The 19,215-nt window shown below is 41.1% G+C and overlaps 1 protein-coding gene across 1 annotated transcript in view; it reads right to left on the bottom strand.

Annotated features, from left to right (window-relative positions):
• Positions 1-19,215, bottom strand: part of LOC311224053 (myosin IXB) — a 159,137-nt gene that overhangs the window by 46,133 nt on the left and 93,789 nt on the right. Inside the window, 2 exon segments of the mRNA XM_084308861.1 lie at positions 7,845-7,907; positions 13,892-13,986. Of these exon segments, the coding sequence (XP_084164987.1) occupies positions 7,845-7,907; positions 13,892-13,986 (158 nt within the window).

The raw sequence follows: 19,215 nt of genomic DNA on the forward strand, positions 1-19,215 counted from the left end.
TGAAGTCTATGAGAAAACTGAGTTTTTCTTTGTACACAGTTTACCAAAATCACTCCTAATCACTAATTTCTGAATGGATCTTTATGAAATTTGGATATGTACTACATAAGGCTTCAGGCTATGGCTCCGTCTGAATTTGTAAGCCATACCACCTTCTGGGGAAATACTACCTCTGGACTACTAACTACTACAGAAAAACTTGAGTAACAAGTTTTTCTACAACTCAAGTTCAGACATATGTTACTCCATTACGTTAGCACTAGGGCTGTAAAAATGTATGCTTTAACTTTGGAGATTAATAAAAATTATTTAAAGCATTAAAAAAATTTATCTAGATTAATCTATGGAGTGAAAAATCTTCAATCTTAGCGCTGCGGATATAAGAAAGAGGTCTAGCTGAGTCAATGTTGATGGTTTTGTTGAACATTTGTATTTCACAGGAGAGAAACTATTCAATGAAAGCTATTAAAATATACTAAATATACTTTCTTTGTGTTGATTTTACATTAATTCCATGATTATACTCAAGTAAATATCTGTTAACTTACAAGCTTCGGTCTTAAGTAGCAAATGCTATTTTTAATCTAGATTAATCTAGATTAATTACAGAAAATTGTGAGATTAATTAGTTAATCTATTGACAGCACTAGTTAGCACTGAAAGTGAATTATCTTTCTGGAATCAGAAACTTCAGAATGTCATCTTTCAAAGGAGACCAGGCTCATGCATGTGCTATAAGTATAAAGTATGTTGCTTTGGTTTGCAAAAAAAGTATGGTCCTCAAAAACGAAAACTAAAATGGCCAGGAGATTGCAGGTTAACCCTTTCTCTGCCACGCTTATTTCCATCCTTATACCATCCTCTGCCAGCTCTATTTGTCTATGGAGATGTTCCCCTTCTTTGCAGGGCTATAACTTTTTAAATTGTATTGCTAAATTGACATTACTATGGCCCATTCAACGTCAAGTATCTATCGTTTAGGATGTAGCAACGTTCTACTTTTTCATTCACATATTCATACTAAAATACGGTCTAAAGTATAAATATGTTTTTATCGTTTTCTGCAGCATTCTGCAGAACGTGAGTTATAGCCATAAATACATATATTAGATCATCAAATGTAGTTTGATACCGATTGACATCAGATTACAAATTTCAATTGTACAAGGTCCTAAACGTCATGCCTCATCATCTGCTGGTGACCGGAGGGGGGGGTTTATAAGTCCGTGGCCGACGTTAAATCATTTATGTAGTATGGGTGATATGTTGATCAGAGCAGTTTGTATGTATAATAATAATCAAACACGCTGAAACTCACCGCAGCTTCCTCGTAGCATTGGGCGATCAGCGTGGAGCAGAAAGTTCGCTATTATGGGATGTCGATCTAGTTGGTCCAGTTCCAGGTTGTATAATACTATATACGTCCAAATCATGTTGTTTATCGAGTTATTGGCAACGGATCGATATCCAGTGTATCAAGATGGAGTCCCGCGAACGATAGAGAGTGGCCGGACGAAATATGGGTGAGCACCACTTCCGGCCCGTCACTTCCGGTTTAGGCGATTCGCCGATCGGCCACCAGATGGCGGTCTTGAACCGTTGGAGAGTTGAGAGGAGATCTACAGGAGATCTCAAGTCTCCGTGGGTGAAAATATGATTGCCATGACAGATTTTTGAAATATTGATCTCAAAGACGCTGTACGACGTCATTGGCAGATTACGCATGTCGAGGAATGACGTCTAAAGTCGTCCTTGGCGATTAAAGGGTTAAGAGAGTGTAGTGTGTTCTAGACCAAATATAACTGTAGGGTGTTCTAGACAAAGTATAACTGTAGTGTGTTCTAGACAAAGTATAACTGTAGTGTGTTCTAGACTAAATATAAGTGTAGTGTGTTCTAGACAAAATATAACTGTAGTGTGTTCTAGACAAAGTATAACTGTCTTCTAGACTAAATATAACTGTGTAGTGTGTTCTAGAGTCTAGACAAAGTAACTCTTCTTTGATGTATCTGGCATTCTTAAGATGTATTATTTGGCGGAAAGCAATAAGTATACCATTTATAAATCACGGCACCTGCTTAATAAATGAAAGCGTTAAAAGTACGCCATCCTCACATGTCATCTACAACCACTAAGTACAGTCACATTGTTGGTACATTATTTATTATGGAGCTGTGCTGTGCTCTCCCTTTTGTACTACCTTGAGAGAAGTATACGGTATGCTTCTTTCTCCATTGTCATGCATGTATGGTGGCACTCAGTTTCCCCCTGCGGGATTAATAGAGTATTTCCTATCATATCGTAACTCCCCAGCAGTGTACAGGATGTAAAAAAAATATTAAAAATACATAATAGGAAGAGGTCAATGACTTGGGCTGACTTGTCACATAGCAAGACTGGAAAAACTGATACCTATCAGCGGGCCGATCGGTCGGTAGGCGGTGTAGCTTTGTTGTTAACGCACACAGGAGTAATGAGTTTCCATGTTTATCACTGAGGTGACATCACACAGTAGACTCCAGGGCCCTCATTTATCAACGTGACGTACGCACGGATATGTGCTTAACCCGTGCGTACGACCATTTCTAAGCAAAGTGTGGGATTTATCAATTTGAACATGAACTTGACTTTGTGCGTATGTCTGCGCACAGCCCAGAGCATGCTTAGCTGACGCCCTGTGGTAGAATATGGGGACTGCAGACGGACGGCATAGATCAGTTGCATGCATTAGTTTCAATGCGGAAATAAGCTTGACTGACGTGTTCTGTATGACCCCCGTAATTCATTATAGTTCATTGTGAAATAGCGATATTAGTGTAATTATTGTCAAACCCTAAATAGCATGTGGAATAGGTCTTTCTCTCTGAATGAATGCAGGTTTATATATATAGCGTTATCGGGTGCACTGACTGCGCTCGCAGGAACTGTTTTCAGAGATAGCATCAGATAGGGATGAATGAATGAATGAGGGGCAGTCTAATTGCAGAGAGAACATAATATTAACTAGAGTCCACTACCCGAGACACCTCCTTCATTTGTACCGCAATTTGGGACCCAAATTGGAGCTATAAGCTTAAAAGCTTTTCCGTGCTTATTTGAGAAGGTCCAGCTGCAGAGCCGGAGAGACAGACAGCAGAGAGACAGACAGATGGAGTGTGTGTGTGTGACCACTAGTCTCCTAGTAGAGACCCCCCCCCCCCCTCTGGACCACCTCCCAGTAGAGACCCCCCCCCCTCTGGACCACCTCCTAGTAGAGACAAGTTTTCTGAAATGTATGTTTATATATGCAAATGAGGCACTTCCCCATTAAATATGTGGACATTTATGGATGCAATAAGGCAAAATGAAGTAAAATAAACAACTAAATGTGTGTTATTGACGTTTTATTGTCACTAGTTTCATAGAAGACATGTTTAGGAAGCAAAATATAACTAAATCTCAAAATCAACAAAAAAAGTATATTTGCCTATTCACCTGCAGTGTCTCGCCTTAATCCTCATCTTCGTCTTCTTCCTAGAGAAGTCTCTACTAGGAGGTGGTCCAGGGGGGGGGGGGGGCTGAGTCTCTACTATTAGACTAGTAGTCACACACACGCACGCACGCACACACACACTGTGGAACAGTGTCTGTCTGTCTGTCTGTCTGTCTGTCTCTCTGCTGTCTGTCTCTCTGCTGTCTCTCTCAAAATAGTACGAGTGCTATCTTGGCCCTGAGAGTTGCTCTCCGGCTCTGCAGCTGGACCCTTCTCAAATCAGCACGAAAAAAGCTATAAGCTTATAAAACGATTTAATATGCTAAACTTCATTTAAATTCTTTAATTCACATTTGTTTATTTCATAAAGATTTTCCCGACATAATGCTACCTGCCCCAACCAGATCCGTGACTCTGTTGCGATACAGATGAATTATCTACTCAGAAAGCTTATAAAACGATTTAATATGCTAAACTTTGTTTTTAAATTCTTTAATTCACATTTGTTTATTTCATAAAGATTTTCCCGACATAATGCTACCTGCCCCGACCAGATCCGTGACTCTGTTGCGATACAGATGAATTATCTACTCAGAATAGTATTATAAAGTGGCTATCTTTTATGCTGTAGATCACTGCTGGTATGTGCGTGCAGAACCTTTATTTCAGCGGGGACTGTAGTATTTATTTGACGTTACTGTACAATATATGTGTATTAAAAGACGGAGCTGTCTTTTATTGTATTATAATAATTATTAATATTAAAAATAAATGAAGAAAGGCGTTCTTATTCCAGCATGCATTAATGACACCAACGGGCAACGGCAAAACAGTGGTTAATGGTCTTTATTAGTGTTTGCGGTGTCCAGGCAGCAATGGTCTTTTAGGAAGTTAATAGATATAATATCCGACATCACCGTGTACAACACGCTTCCCTCGGCTTAGTCCACTTTTCCACATTTCATGGGGGTGTTCCATTACCGTATATGGTTAATCGGGGCGGTTCTGGTATGCAAATACTTAAAACAGTGCACGAGCTTGTGCACACATTCTAAATTCTAAATTCTGTGCTTACGTGTGGAAATAGAACATTTTCCAAGAAAACTTGATAAATGAGGGCCCAGGACCAGACTAGCAACAGAGACTTGGTTATCATCGCGGTACTTTAGACTGTGTGATTAACACATTGACCACCGGGGGTTGTGCCTAGGGCTGGGCGATATAACGATAACGATAAATATCGCGATATATTTTAATAATCGATATCGAATATCGAAATTAAAAAATCATTCATTTATATAAAATTCTTTTTTTTACCTGCAACAGGGCAGTTTTAAAACCAGAGACAGTGGACAGACTTGTCTTTCTTGCCTGCAACTTAAAGTAATGGCTTTGCTTGTCCAAATGACAATACTGACCAAATTGAGATTTATTTTTCTCTTGTCCATTTATTTTGTTTGCTTTCTAATTTAAAATACAGTTTGAAACCGTCTGTACACAGTAGGCTATGTGTGCTAGCAGAACTAGACTCCAGTCACAAGTCACGGTGCACATGTGCGGTGGTTTGTCCACCAAAAAAGCGCCAAAAGATCGAAAATAAACTAGCAGAGCCAGAACTGTTCAACTCCCCTGGAGCCACAGCCAGCAGAGAAGCTGGTTTACTTTCGCTTTTAAACCAGCTGCAGCCTGAGAACTGGAGTGTGAGGGGATGTAACACTAAAGATGGCGGCAATGACAAAGAATTGCTGCAAAATAATGTTGTTAAAAAAAAAAAAAAAAAAGTATACTTATAACAATTCGATAATTATCGATATCGAGAAATATGATAACATTATCATATCGTTATCGCGATATGATTTTTTTCCATATCGCCCAGCCCTAGTTGTGCCCATCTTATACCACTCTCTGCCAGCACTGTAAGCCTATGGAGATGTTTACCTTCTTTGCAGGGCTATAACTTTTTAAATTGTATTGCTATATTGACATTACTATGGCCCATTCAACATCGATTATCTATCGTTCAGGATGTGGGAGCGTTATACTTTTTCATTAATACATTGTTGTGTTAATACCTTCGAGAATATAAGTATGTTTTAATCTTCTCTGCTGTAATTCCAAAAACGCTAGTTATAGGCCCAAACGCATATGATAGATTATCGATTGCCGTTTCTTTCCCATACACGCTATATTAAAAAATTCAAATGTATATGATCGATATACATTATGCTTCATCATGCGTGGAGGAAGGGGGGGGGGGTCGTTTATAATTCCTTGATCATCAGTAACGGCTTTATGTAGTATGGGTGGATATATTGATCAGACTGTTTGCAAACAAGGAAATGCACAATCGGGTTCAAAATAACCTTAGTGTTCTCTTACCGTGCGCCAATGATACTGGAGGAGAAAGATCCCAATTATTCGACGCCCATCACCCGTCGCCCGACCATCCACCAGTAGGGTTGGGCATCGTTTGGATTTGAACGATTTCGGTTCCGATTCTCCATTTCGATTCCTGTTCTAAACGATTCTCGATTGCGATTCTTTGAGGTGCATTTTGGTGCTTAATTTGGTTGCTGTACTGTAACTAGGGTATTAATTAACAAAGTAAAAAAATAAATAAATAAAATTTTTTTTAAGAATCGGAATTAAGAATCTAAATGCAAATATGTTACTTCCGGTTCCTATTAGAACCGGTTCTCTGTGCCCAACCCTATCCACCAGGCGGCGGTATTGAGCCATTGCAGTCCCATCTAGGGTCCCGCTAGGGCACCGGGGGTTGGGTGGATGAATTATGAATGCCATGGCAAAAAAATGAAGTATAGATCTAAAAAAAAAACGCTGGATGTTGGTGGTCAACGCATGGCGGGCAATAACGCTGGAAAGTGTTTTTGGCACCCAATGTGTTAACATACACGGTGACTCAATACGTCTCATGCTCTGGGCCCGTCACTCACTTACCTGTGTGTATGGTGTATAATAAACAACGTTATACTAGAATGTTGTAGCCGTGTCTCTTACCCATGTCTAATGCTTTCTTACCAGTCATACTAGCAGTGACAGACCTGTGTACAGCAACTGTGCCTCTCGTACGTCTCACGGTCCTGGGCTTATTACTCACTCACCCGCACAATGTGTAATAATTACATTATAACAGTGACCTAACCACATCTCTTCTCCACGTCACGTTATTCCCTTACTGGTCACACTAGCAGTGACAGACCTCTGTGACCTTGTGATGTGTCGTGTAGCCCAAGTTATGAGTAACAAGATATAAGACGTACAGTTGTGAGGATCAAGTATTGTTTAAAAACATGGAAATTGTAATTGTCACAATATGCAAAAAAACGAAATACAAAATATCTGAACACGCCTTTCATCTTTTTAAACACTTGGACTAGTTAATGGTTAACTCTCTGACACCAGCAGCAGTCTAAATAACAAGGTATAGTAGGATGCACATGACGTAATGCATCAAAAGGGACGCACCCAGTTTGACCACGATCTCTCACTCCCACACTTTGTCTGTTTATTGTATCTGAATCACCGGCCCTGCAGTAGGCCAGTTATAACTCACTCCCAGACACACTTATTATGCCAATAACTGAGGTGTCGGACGGAGTCTGCCTTCTGTATGTGTACATAATTTAATCAACGGATAACATTGCTCCATTCAGAGCATCCGTGTGTTAGTAAGGAGTCCAGTGTCTGTGTTTATACACAAGTAGTCAATGATCTTTTTAACAGGCTACTCTCAGGCAACTAGGCAAGCCAATAGAATTGTCTCGGACCCCTCCCGTGTTTTACATGCCGAGTATGAGCTACTGCCCTCTGGGAGGAGGTTTAGAGTTCCACGCTCTAGACCAAACAGGTTTTAAAATTCCTTTATTCCGTTTTCAGTTAAACTTTTAAATAGCGCCAGATAAATGGCCGGAAATTCTCGAATAATCGATATTTGGTCATAACATTATCGATATGCGATAATCGATATTTGGTCATACTATAATTCTGTGGTGTTTCCAGACAACCTGCTGTGCAGGTACTTTTTTGTATCTCTTATATTGGTTATCTTCTTTGTTTGGAGTCAGTTGCGTCATTTCTGTATGTATGTGTTTGTGGCTGCAGTGTGGTTGTAAGCCCAAATTTTTTTTTCCAGATGATGGGACAATAAAGTTACTCTTGACTTGAGTAGTCAATTAATAACTCTGTGTGTGTGTGTGTGGTTGTAGGCATGTGAACACCAAAAGTCCATGGCTAGCGAGATTTAACATCTGACCATCAAAGGCTCCCTGGGGGAACCTCCCACTGTTTGTTCAGAGGGCCCATGGGGGTCAACGGGGGCGAGGGGTTCGTAACCCCGCCTGTTGCTCCTCACCTCTCGTTCTTCTCCCTGGAGACCAGACGAGACTTCTCCAGGAGATACTTCTCCACCACAGCGCTGAGGAGAGGGACAGAGAAGGAGAAAGAGAAAGAGAGAGATGGGGTGGAGAAAAGAGAAAGTGAGAGAGAATAGAGAGAGAGGAGAAGAAAGAAAGAGGAAGAGAATGAACATTAATCACTTAACACTAAATACTGTCTGGTACTATCGCTCAGTTGTTTATGTTTGGTGTGTGTGTGTGTGTGCGTGCGTGCGCTTGCTCGTAGGGGTCATATGTGAAAATGGGCTGGTAATGAAATGAGGGCGGGGGAGGGGAAGCAGGGGCAGATGGCAAAAAGAATAAAAATAGTGAACAAAGACTCCAGATATGGTTGGAGGGATAGAGTCACTATGCACACACACCATCACATAGCAACACACGGCAACCAGCAGGGACAGCAGCCGAAATATGGAATTAATCAAGATATACATTTTTGCACGGCTGTATGCTGCTCATGTGGGGCGGTGGTTGGTGTTTGGGTGGTCTGCTGTTGGGTATAGTTCTACCGATCCTCAATTGTCTTTATTTTCTTTATTTAATTTAATTTTGTATTTATTTTTATTTTATTTGTTTTTTATTTTGTTATTCATGTAAGCCTGGGGGATATTCAGGATGCCGTGGAATTGGGGAGCAGGGGTGATGGGTGGGGTACTTACTGGAGTGTAGAAATATGATTTAATGTAAGCAATTCTTGTAAAATCTTTATGAAATTATTATTTGATCATAATAAATAAAATAAAATTTTAAAATGTATTTAAAAAAATATATACGTTTTCACCGTTTGTTTTCATTAAACAATACCGGTACACTAGAAAGTTACTAGTGGGGATGAATGTCAAGAGGGGCCGACAGAGAAGCTAGTGGATTTAAACCTTTGCAGTCGATTTGAATAGGCAGGAGTATATACCCAGTACCCACTCCACAAGTCCAAGGTCATAAACACGACTAAGTAAGATTGCACACTTAAGGGGGCGACGCAGGTATGAGAAAAACACATTCAAGTTACATTAAGTCTGTATGACACACTAAGAACATAGCTAATAGGTTGAAGTCATGGCTGTTGTCCATCTGTTAGTATGAGCTAAGGCTTATAGTCAGAATGATCTATGTTGGGGAGATAAAAAAGAAATAAAAAGCTGGAGTGCTGCTGCTATCCCATTACTCTGTCTTCTTCACTGTTTACTGATGATCATCAGACAGCTCTTTAAAAAAACACATAAAATACTGAAGGACGGTCCAATCTCCAACCCAAAAACAACAGTGTGTTTGCGGTGTCATATGTAATCATCATGGCAACAGACATGTTCATTAAACCAGATAACCATAGTATACCACACAGACATGTTCAATAAACCAGATAACCATAGTATACCACAGACATGTTCACTAAACCAGATAACCATAGTATACCACACATACATGTTCATTAAACCAGATAACCATAGTATAACACATACATGTTCAATAAACCAGATAACCATAGTATAACACATACATGTTCAATAAACCAGATAACTATAGTATAACACATACATGTTCATTAAACCAGATAACCATAGTATACCAGACATGTTCATTAAACCAGATAACCATAGTATAACACATACATGTTCATTAAACCAGATAACCATAGTATACCAGACATGTTCATTAAACCAGATAACCATAGTATACCACAGACATGTTCACTAAACCAGATAACCATAGTATACCACACATACATGTTCATTAAACCAGATAAACATAGTATACCTAATATCATTAATATTTTGTCATTTAGCTGACGCTTTTATCCAAGAAGCGAAGTTCTGTACAGAAAATCAGCAGGAAGGGTACAACTATGGCAGCTAAGGGTAAGTAACAGTTAAGTGCTACAGACTTGAGTGCATAATTTATTAGCATTAGCAGGTAATAAAATAGGCAAGGTAGATTCCTTAGTAGCAGAGTACATAATAGTAAAAGACAGTACAAAGGTTAGTCGCTTTTCTTTTCTCCCCCCATTTCAGATATTGATTGAAGAAGTGTGTTTTTAGTCGATGACAAAACAAGATATATCAAGATATTCAGAAGGCGGTATGGGAAATCAGACATGGACACGTTCATACAGTTCAAATGTATCACTGGGGACAGATATGATATTCACCATTATGTTATTATTATTTTATGGTAGGTTGGCCTTCTCTTTCCAACATTATTTTATGGTAGGTTGGCCTTCTCTTTCCGACAGGTGGTATTTGTTTATTTTTAAAGCTATTATTGGTAAGCTACCTTCTTATATCTCTATGTTGTTGAATGGAATTTTGCATCTAGCAACTGACTGGTTCTTAGGGTCTGGTTCGTAGGGTCCCTATAGCGCTGAACTTGGTAGATCAGCCTTTCCCATTGATGTGCCCAACACAACTCACACTAACATTTTCAGAATTTAAAAGTATGATTTCCGATCACTGTGTGTCAACTTGTGACTGTTTTAAGAGATTTTGTTGTTCATTAAAGCTTTTATTGCGTTTTGTATATTTGTCTATTCTGTTGATTGTAAACTCATTGCTGCTGTAAATGCGGGAAACCTCAGCTTCATCGGCGTTGAAATAAAGGCGTGAGAAAAAAAAAAAAAAAAAACATTATATTGGACTGCAGGATAATACGGATGTTGTGTGATGCAGCCTCAAAAATAGAAACAATACATTTCAATTTAACATACAAATATTTCAGACATTATTTAGATAAATATGACTTAATGCATTTGCTTTTTATCATTAAACAATTAAATAATGAAACAATTTCATGATGCGTCTGTCTATTTATTTTTTGTCCAACTGTTTGAGCTAAAAGGCAAAGTGTCTTTGTGTGTCTCGTCTGTTATTCGTAGCTGATATAATAAAGATCAGTGTCTGTCTGCAGGAATGTGGGCAAGATGCTGATCCCAGCTAAGACATGAGGAGCCCACTGACCCGTTGGGCTATATATCTGTCAGCAGCTACTAGAGCAGGGAGAGAGGTCTTGAAAATACACATGAGCAACACGCCCAAACTCAATCAGACGCAGTCGAGCACAATCGTGCACATACACACGCACATGACCATATTCACATGGTAGCATAACAGGGTGGAAAGGAATCCCAACCTGAGCATGACATAAGCAAAATGGCCACCGTGTGAATATGGTCAATTGCAGACAGAAGCATAATTATCTCAAAACACACACACACAGCTTCACGTCGGAGTGTGTATCCCCCTTTTATCATTCAGCTCCAGCTCCCTCAGCCCAGTGAGGAGGGGATTAGCTGGACAGAGAGCCACAGTGAGCTCAGTGAGCAGGAGCATGAAAACATCCTGTCAGCCAGTCAGTCAGTGGGCTGGGCTGGGCAGAGCAGAGCGGAGCGGAACAGCAGCTAGTCCCAGTCTTCCCTTTGTTAATCTCTTCTATAGACTGTGTCTGAATGGCTGCCGTTAGAGATAGATAGAGAGATAGACAGGCATGCTTTGTTCTGCCCGCGAAAGGGCAGCGCCGCTATACTGGAGCTCTGGGGTGTCCGCCGGGTGTAATGCACCCAGAGACGCTTCCATGTTCAGAGGGGAAGACCAGCAGCACTCAGGATGGAGTGTAGTGTGTTTTAGGGGTGTAACCGTCTCATTACAGTGTAGTGTGTTTTAGGGGTGTAACCGTCTCATTACAGTGTAGTGTGTTTTAGGGGTGTAACCGTCTCATTACAGTGTAGTGTGTTTTAGGGGTGTAACCGTCTCATTACAGTGTAGTGTGTTTTAGGGGTGTAACCGTCTCATTACAGTGTAGTGTGTTTTAGGGGTGTAACCGTCTCATTACAGTGTAGTGTGTTTTAGGGGTGTAACCGTCTCATTACAGTGTAGTGTGTTTTAGGGGTGTAACCGTCTCATTACAGTGTAGTGTGTTTTAGGGGTGTAACCGTCTCATTACAGTGTAGTGTGTTTTAGGGGTGTAGCCGTCTCATTACAGTGTAGTGTGTTTTAGGGGTGTAGCCGTCTCATTACAGTGTAGTGTGTTTTAGGGGTGTAAGTAACCATCTCATTAGAGTGTAGTAGGGCTGACCCCTATTAATCGTTTAGTCAACTAATCGGTCGAAAGGAGCCGTAGTCGACTGGCCAACCTATTAGTCAAATATAATAAATAAAATAAAATAAATGTATTTTTATTTTTTATCATTCTTTCCAAAAGAAAAGAGGCATAGGCTAATGGCACGCATACCAGAGGCTAACTGCCTACGAAAACAGGCACAGAGGCACTGAAAGAGGATTTCACCCATCTAATGAACACACTAGACTAGACAAATATCAAGATGTATCCATCAGTGGACCAATTGCATACTTTTGCAGAGGACAAGAAGCCTTCAGTCGACTCCTTCAGACATTAAGCACCCCCCACAGCCCAAATGGAATGATACAAAAAAAAAAAAAATGTTTAAAAATATTATAATTTTTTTAAGTCGACCAATAGTCGACTAACGGCAAATTTTGGCCAATCCTAGTCGACCATCCAAATCCTTAGTCGGGGACAGCCCTACAGTGTAGTGTGTTTTAGGGGTGTAACCGTCTCATTACAGCTTCGAAAAAAATAAAAAATAAAATAAAGAGGGGAACACAGTATATCGTATATCAAAGATTTCTCCTGCCGATTCTTGTTCTCTTCCTTAGGTATGAATTTCTTTCTCAATTTAACTGGTGGTATGGTATGACTACTGCTATTAGCACAATAGTTAAAAAGGTTAATTGTCATTGTTTATGACTTTGAAATAAAAATCAACATATTATAAATAGTATATATTTACTATAAATAAATTATATATTAGTTGTATCTATAGCAGTGTAGTATGAATATACATTTTAACACAAATTATCGAAAATTTTATTGTGACCTCAAACTCTAAATTTGTGTAGTATAGTGAATCTGGAGATATGTGTATGCACACACACACCCCTAGTGAGTATGTGTGTTCATGCGCGTATGTGCTCAAATGCTGGTCTGTGCTGATCAGGCTGAAGGGGGCTCAGTTGCACAGAAAAACCTCAGCTAGCTAAATGCAACTATCTTTATTGGATTACAGCCCCCTCTATGATGAGACCATTACAGCCTAATCAGGTTGGGGCTGTGTGCTGCCTGCTTACTGTGAACTCATCCTGTTCAGCCTCCCCCACAAACACGCTAACGCTTCAAGTATAACAAAGGCTGACTCCGCCGCTATATTTCTGCTGTAACACGTCTGCAATGGTTTACTCTATTTAGTGAGGTAGGAAGATGAGGCGTCTCTCAATATCTTGTTTTTTTAGCAGTGTTTCTGCTGAAACACTGTATTCAGTGTCGTCTCTTCCAGTCTTAACCAAAAGGAAGACACAGATGTTGTGTTGTGATGCTGTCTTCCTGGGCTGAGGAGGAAGTGACACGGTGGACCAGACTGTGATGCAACTACTAACCAGAGAGGAACAACATACTGCCTGCAGTACACACACACATTATAGTACACAGGAGTAACACATTGTACACATACACACTACAGCACAGAGGAAAACATTTATTTATGTATATATATATACACACACACAAATAAATATAGCGAACCTGATGAAGCTGTAAGCAAAGTGTGATGTTTGCGGAATTTGCATTTGAAGATGATGTCATAAAAAAGAGGAAGCAATTCAGCCTTCTTGTGTGCGGTGAACTCTTGTTTATTAATACACACACACACACACACACACACACACACACACACACACACACACACACACACACACACACACACACACACACACACAAGGAACAGATGACTGGGCAGATACAGAAGCAGATATTAGCCTATACTAGGAAGGAGGAAGGCTTTACTGTGAAGTTACAGGAAGAGAGGGGGGGGGGGGGGGGGGACAGAACACACACAAAACAACAAGACTGGCCATGTTTGGTATGATACTGGAGAGTAGTCTGTGTGGGGCTGAATTGATGCTTGAGAGGACAAAACACACAGACAGACATCTGTACTCACCCTCTTACTACACCACTCTCCAGGTAGTTGACCTGGATGAACTTGCCAAAGCGACTGGAATTGTTGTTGTGGGCCGTCTTGGCGTTCCCAAAGGCCTGGCAGAAATGACGGAGAGGGAAGAGGAGAGAAGGAGCATGGGTCAGGTCTTCACATCCAGACCAAAGGGGGTCACAATGAACAAATCACAAGTCATGCCAGCCAAGCAATCATTCAATCAGTCACGCATCATGTTACATATTCCTCTTGGTGGTCTTTGCATTGAGCTGCATCTTTCCCCACTTTTATGTTGAGGTCACATTAATATGTGAATCTAAGTAACGCATGTCAGGACTACAAACACAGAGAGCCATGTGTGGCTCTTTCTGGCCGGCTGCCGTTGGTGTATAATGGACCATGAAGTATGACGTCATCTGTGGACGGGTGTGCGGCTCAAGGATCGGACTCAACTCCCACGAGAAGTGGCACCAGCGGCAGCGTCGCTAACCCCCCCTCCCCCCCCCCCCCTCCCTGGAGCAAGCGTCATCATCGAACACGATGGACAGCTAAGAGAGTGTGTGTATGTGAGTGAGTGTGACTTGGATGGGGGGTGAGCATCTGTAACTCGTTGTCCCCTCTTGCCCTCTGCTCTCACTATCGCTCCATCCATCTCTCCATCCATCTCCTCCAGCTCTGCTTTCAGTGCTTCAAGAGAGAGGGACACTAGGTCAGTGATGATAAATGAGGGTGGGAGGGTCTGGTTGTATAGCAGTGTCAGGGCAGCTCTCCCCAGGCCTCAGGGCTAATGCCAACCCAGCCCGGGGCATTCACAGCCCAGCCACCAGGCTCAATGAGGGGCCCTGTTCACTGCATTGACACAGAAAAGCACTCCGTTTCTCACTGACTGACTGACACACACACACACACATACATGCAACAAAAAGGCCACCACAGGGGATGGGGAAATTGACTAAATGCATTTTAAATAGGGCAAAGTAAAATATATTGTTGGTTTCCTGTTGGTTGTCAGTTTGGCCATGGGTAGGTAGGGCATTTTTTTTTTTTTTTTTATTCTTTCCCACAGCGACTATGGATAGGGAATTTCTTTATTTAATTAAAATGTTCACAACAACATGGATGCATGTACTCTGCCAGCATGTTTAATATCCATAATACTAAATGTTTGACTAAGATTTCTATGAAACTTTATTCTATATAAATTTTTTTTTTTTTTTTATTATGCTTTTTTTTTTAAACTCATAAAATAAATTGGGTCGCACCTAAATCGGCAGGGTCGGTCGGCAACCGGAAACCAACTATTAATTTTGTTAGGCCTAGGAACCAAAGTGTATCCTAAAAAACAGTAGTAGGGTGAATGTGGTGTTTAAGCAGATTAAACGGTGTGTGTGTGTGTGTGTGTGTGTGTGGTGTGTGTGTGATTAAGGCCCAGTCCACACGATTTAACGTCGGTCACGGAATTATAAACGACCCCCCTCCGTTCACCCGCAGATGATCAGTCATAACGTTTAGGACCATGTACCGTTTACATTTTTTATATAGCATGGATCGGTATCAAACTGCATTTGATAATCTAATATATGCATTTATGCCTATATCTCACGTTCTATGAAATACTGCAGAAAACGATAAAAACATTTATACTCTAGACGGTATTTTCGTATGAATGTGTGAATGAAAAAGTAAAACATTTCTACATCCTGAACGATAGATAATTGATGTTGAATGGGCCCTAGTAATGTCAATTTAGCAATACAATTTAAAAAGTTATAGCCCTGCAAAGAAGGTGAACATCTCCATAGACAAATAGCGCTGGCAGAGAATGGTTTAGGATGATCAAAGTGGTGGCAGAGAATGGGTTAAATTCCGCACAGAGTGATGTATATACATGTAGTACAATGCCAAAGCAGTAGATGGCGATGTAGCTCAAACATGAAGGCCATTTTCAACCAATCAGAAGGGTTGAACGAGTCACTCCACATCCTGCTCAAAAACAGTCCACCATCTTTAAATCACCTCGTGTGAGCCATTTAGCAACATAGCATTTATTTTTCAGCAAGAAACAAAGTGCAATAAAAGTGCAATAAACAAAAAATTATACATTCAGTGTGTGTTCTGCCTCATTTGTTGATGAAACAAAACCAACATCAACACAATTTACCACCAAGAGCGGAGTTTAGTCTCACAAAAAGATTGCAGATTTTGTTAGCTTACGTGTAGTGCCATTATAATAGTATAGCATTGTGGCTAGCATACATTAACGTAGTAACGTTAATGCTAGTAGAATGAATGGATGAAAACGTTATTAACAGATTGCAGAATGGGTACAATACAATACAGCTCAATACAAACAATTGTTAAGGGGATGCAGACTGTTATAGTTTGGACTGGGTTCCTTATAACAATAACTTAAGACATGAGCTTAGTTGGTAGCCGCAGCTACAGGTTTACTCTGAGCGTCAGGTCAGGAATGCGACAACAGACATCATCAGTCGATCACAACACTCTTCAACACAGACGATACGTTTAGAACAAAAGTTTGTTCCATTTCAGTAGCTATCATTTTCAAAACGGTGTTCCCTCAGATGTAGCTGGCTCTGCTCTAATCTCTCTACCCCGCGTTCGGTTGCTAACTTGCTATTGTTTGCGACAGTCTGCCGTAAACATGGGAAATAATTGCGACAGCTCTGCCGTAAAAACACTGGAAATAGCCTCGGTTACTATGCCCACACGCAACCACTGTAACCGGGATGTGCGCAAAACTTCACCTGGACTCCGGTTTTCAAAGACCGCGGTTGCAGTGTTCCAAAACCCCGGTTGCGTGTGGCCGAGCAGTGCAACCGCGCACATTAAGGCTCGGTTATATAACACCCGCGTTCGTGTGGCCAGGGCCTGAGATTCCTTCACCTAGAGTCCTAGACCATTTCCATCAGCTCTGGTCTTTTTATCTTTTAGTCTCTCCTCCTTTTCTTCTACTCATTTTGCCGTTACCTCACTGTCACTCATTGCTAACTGCTATTTCAGACTCTGCATTAATGATACGTTTATGACATGTCATGAAAAAGTTATTTGAAACAACGGGGTGAGTGGTAATCCTAAAATAGCTTTGGCACCGGAGGGAAGGGAATGGGATAGGATACATGAGGCACCAGTATATGATGAAAGAGAAGAGTCTGGGCTGTGTTGAAACCTTCCTCATCCGTTGCCACGGTTTACCCATCCTTCACTCCTTCACCTAGACCTGTTCAGACAAGGCTCCTTCCCTTCCACTCCTAAGGCGGGCTCTCCCTTTATCTTTCTCTCTGTGTGTGTGTGTGTGTGTGTGTGTGTGCGCACGCATGCTTTGTTGCGTACACCCAATTTGCGTACATTCAAGTCTCTCCCCACTATTTATTTATTTATTCAGATGTGGTCCGATATTTGTTGGCCAGTGCCACTGCTACAGCTTTCATGGCTGGTGGGTATCAGTTGGCAATGACCCTCCGACCGCCTCAATGCTGCCCTGTGTTATTTAACCCCCACCCCCAGACACACACACACACCCACCCACACACACACCTTAAGTCAAGGCAACCAAACCCTGGGAACTGTCCTCCGCCCACCCAGGGCCCCTCCACCACCATGGAGGGGAATGCTAAACATGTCACAGCATCATTCACATTGGAACATGCCCTTCAACAAGCGCTCTGACTGACTGGAAAGGCGCGCACCAGGTATGAGGAAGTGGATCGCCGTTTGGCCGAGCTGCAGTGTCCATGGAAACCAGTGGTCTAATCTGCATACTGTTGACATGGGGGGGTTAGTCGCAATGCATTTGGGGAAGAAAGAGAAAGGCAGGGGTCGAGAGAGAGAGAGACAACGAAGCAGCATTCAGTGGTCCACAGTGTGTGCCGATAGTGTGTGTGTGTGTGTGTCTGCGTCTCGGCCTATATCCAGTGAGAGAGATTGTGTGTGTGTGTGTGTGTGTGTGTATGTGTATGTGTATGTGTATGTGTGTGTGTGTGTGTGTGTGTGTGTGTTAGGGCTGTACCGAACAGTTCGAAGCTTCGTTCATAATGTTGACATTCAAATTCTAAATCAACATTCAAATTTTTAAATAAAAATGAATAATTCTTTATTTTTTGGTCTATTCATTCTGTTTAAACCAATAGGGTTTTTCACAGTTGCAGATAAATATTAGGCTACACTAATATTATAGTATTATACTGTTATAGTATATGATCATAAAAAAATTATAAAACATTTATCATAAATGATGTAGCAGGGTTTCCCCGCCACAGTCTAATTAGTCCATTAAATGAACAAAAAAAAAAAAAAAATTAAAATCTGCTATTTTCTTTTAATATAAAGTTTGCCAATAGGTATGTATCAGTAGTATTGGCAGTGGTAGTAGTCGTAATAGTAATCCACTATATATTATTTTTTTCTAAAAAATAAAACCAGTTCAACACAGGTAACCACTTTTGCTTCATTTCTTTGATGGCTCAAATGTATGCTCTACTAGTGCCAGTGGTTCCCAAACCTCTCCTAGAGACACCCCAGCCGTTCCATGTATTTGTTAAATTCCACCACCAGCACACCTGATTCAACTAATAAAGGGCTAGTTAAGTTGAATCAGGTGTGCTGGTGCCCCCGGACACCCCTAGAGGGTCGGAGGTTCACCCCCCATAGTCTCTGAAAATCCTGTGGGAAACACTGATGAAGCCTATCGGCATCCGCTTGGCGCTCCATCAAGACGTCACCATCACTTTCGTACCAACCGTGCACTTATTGGATTATTTATGTTGACGAAACTGACGAGTTATATTCATTAAAGAAAGTTGATTTAATAATTAAAAAGAAAATACTAATTTAATCAGATTAATCACTTTATTCAAATTCAGGATTTAGTTTGAGACATTTTACACATTCTAAGCTTCGTTCAATAGAAGCTTTGAATGTTAAAAAATTCTGTACAGCCCTAGTGTGTGTGTGTGTGTGTGTGTGTGTGTGTGTGTGTGTGTGTGTGTGTGTGTGTGTGTGTGTGTGTGACTATAATGGGGGTGGTGGTCAGCCTATATCCAGTGAGAGTCTGACGACATTAGCCTGTCTCTACTGGTTCCTCTCTGTGGTGGGCCTGCATCGCTGGCAGCCAGCTCCCCTGTATATTTCCACTCCCACTAAGTCAGAACTAGCAAAAATATAGTCTCACATCCCCATTCAGACACCCCCCCCCAACCCCGACCCCATCCCACACACACGTCTCCTTCCTTACAAATCAGGGTTTCCAATGCAGTGGAGGTTATGAGTCGTTTGTCTCAACAAGTCGGTGGTGCAGAACGAAGTGAGTG

This window comes from Notolepis coatsorum (genome assembly GCF_963971535.1).
Source record: "Notolepis coatsorum genome assembly, chromosome: 2".
Lineage (NCBI taxonomy): Eukaryota > Metazoa > Chordata > Actinopteri > Aulopiformes > Paralepididae > Notolepis > Notolepis coatsorum.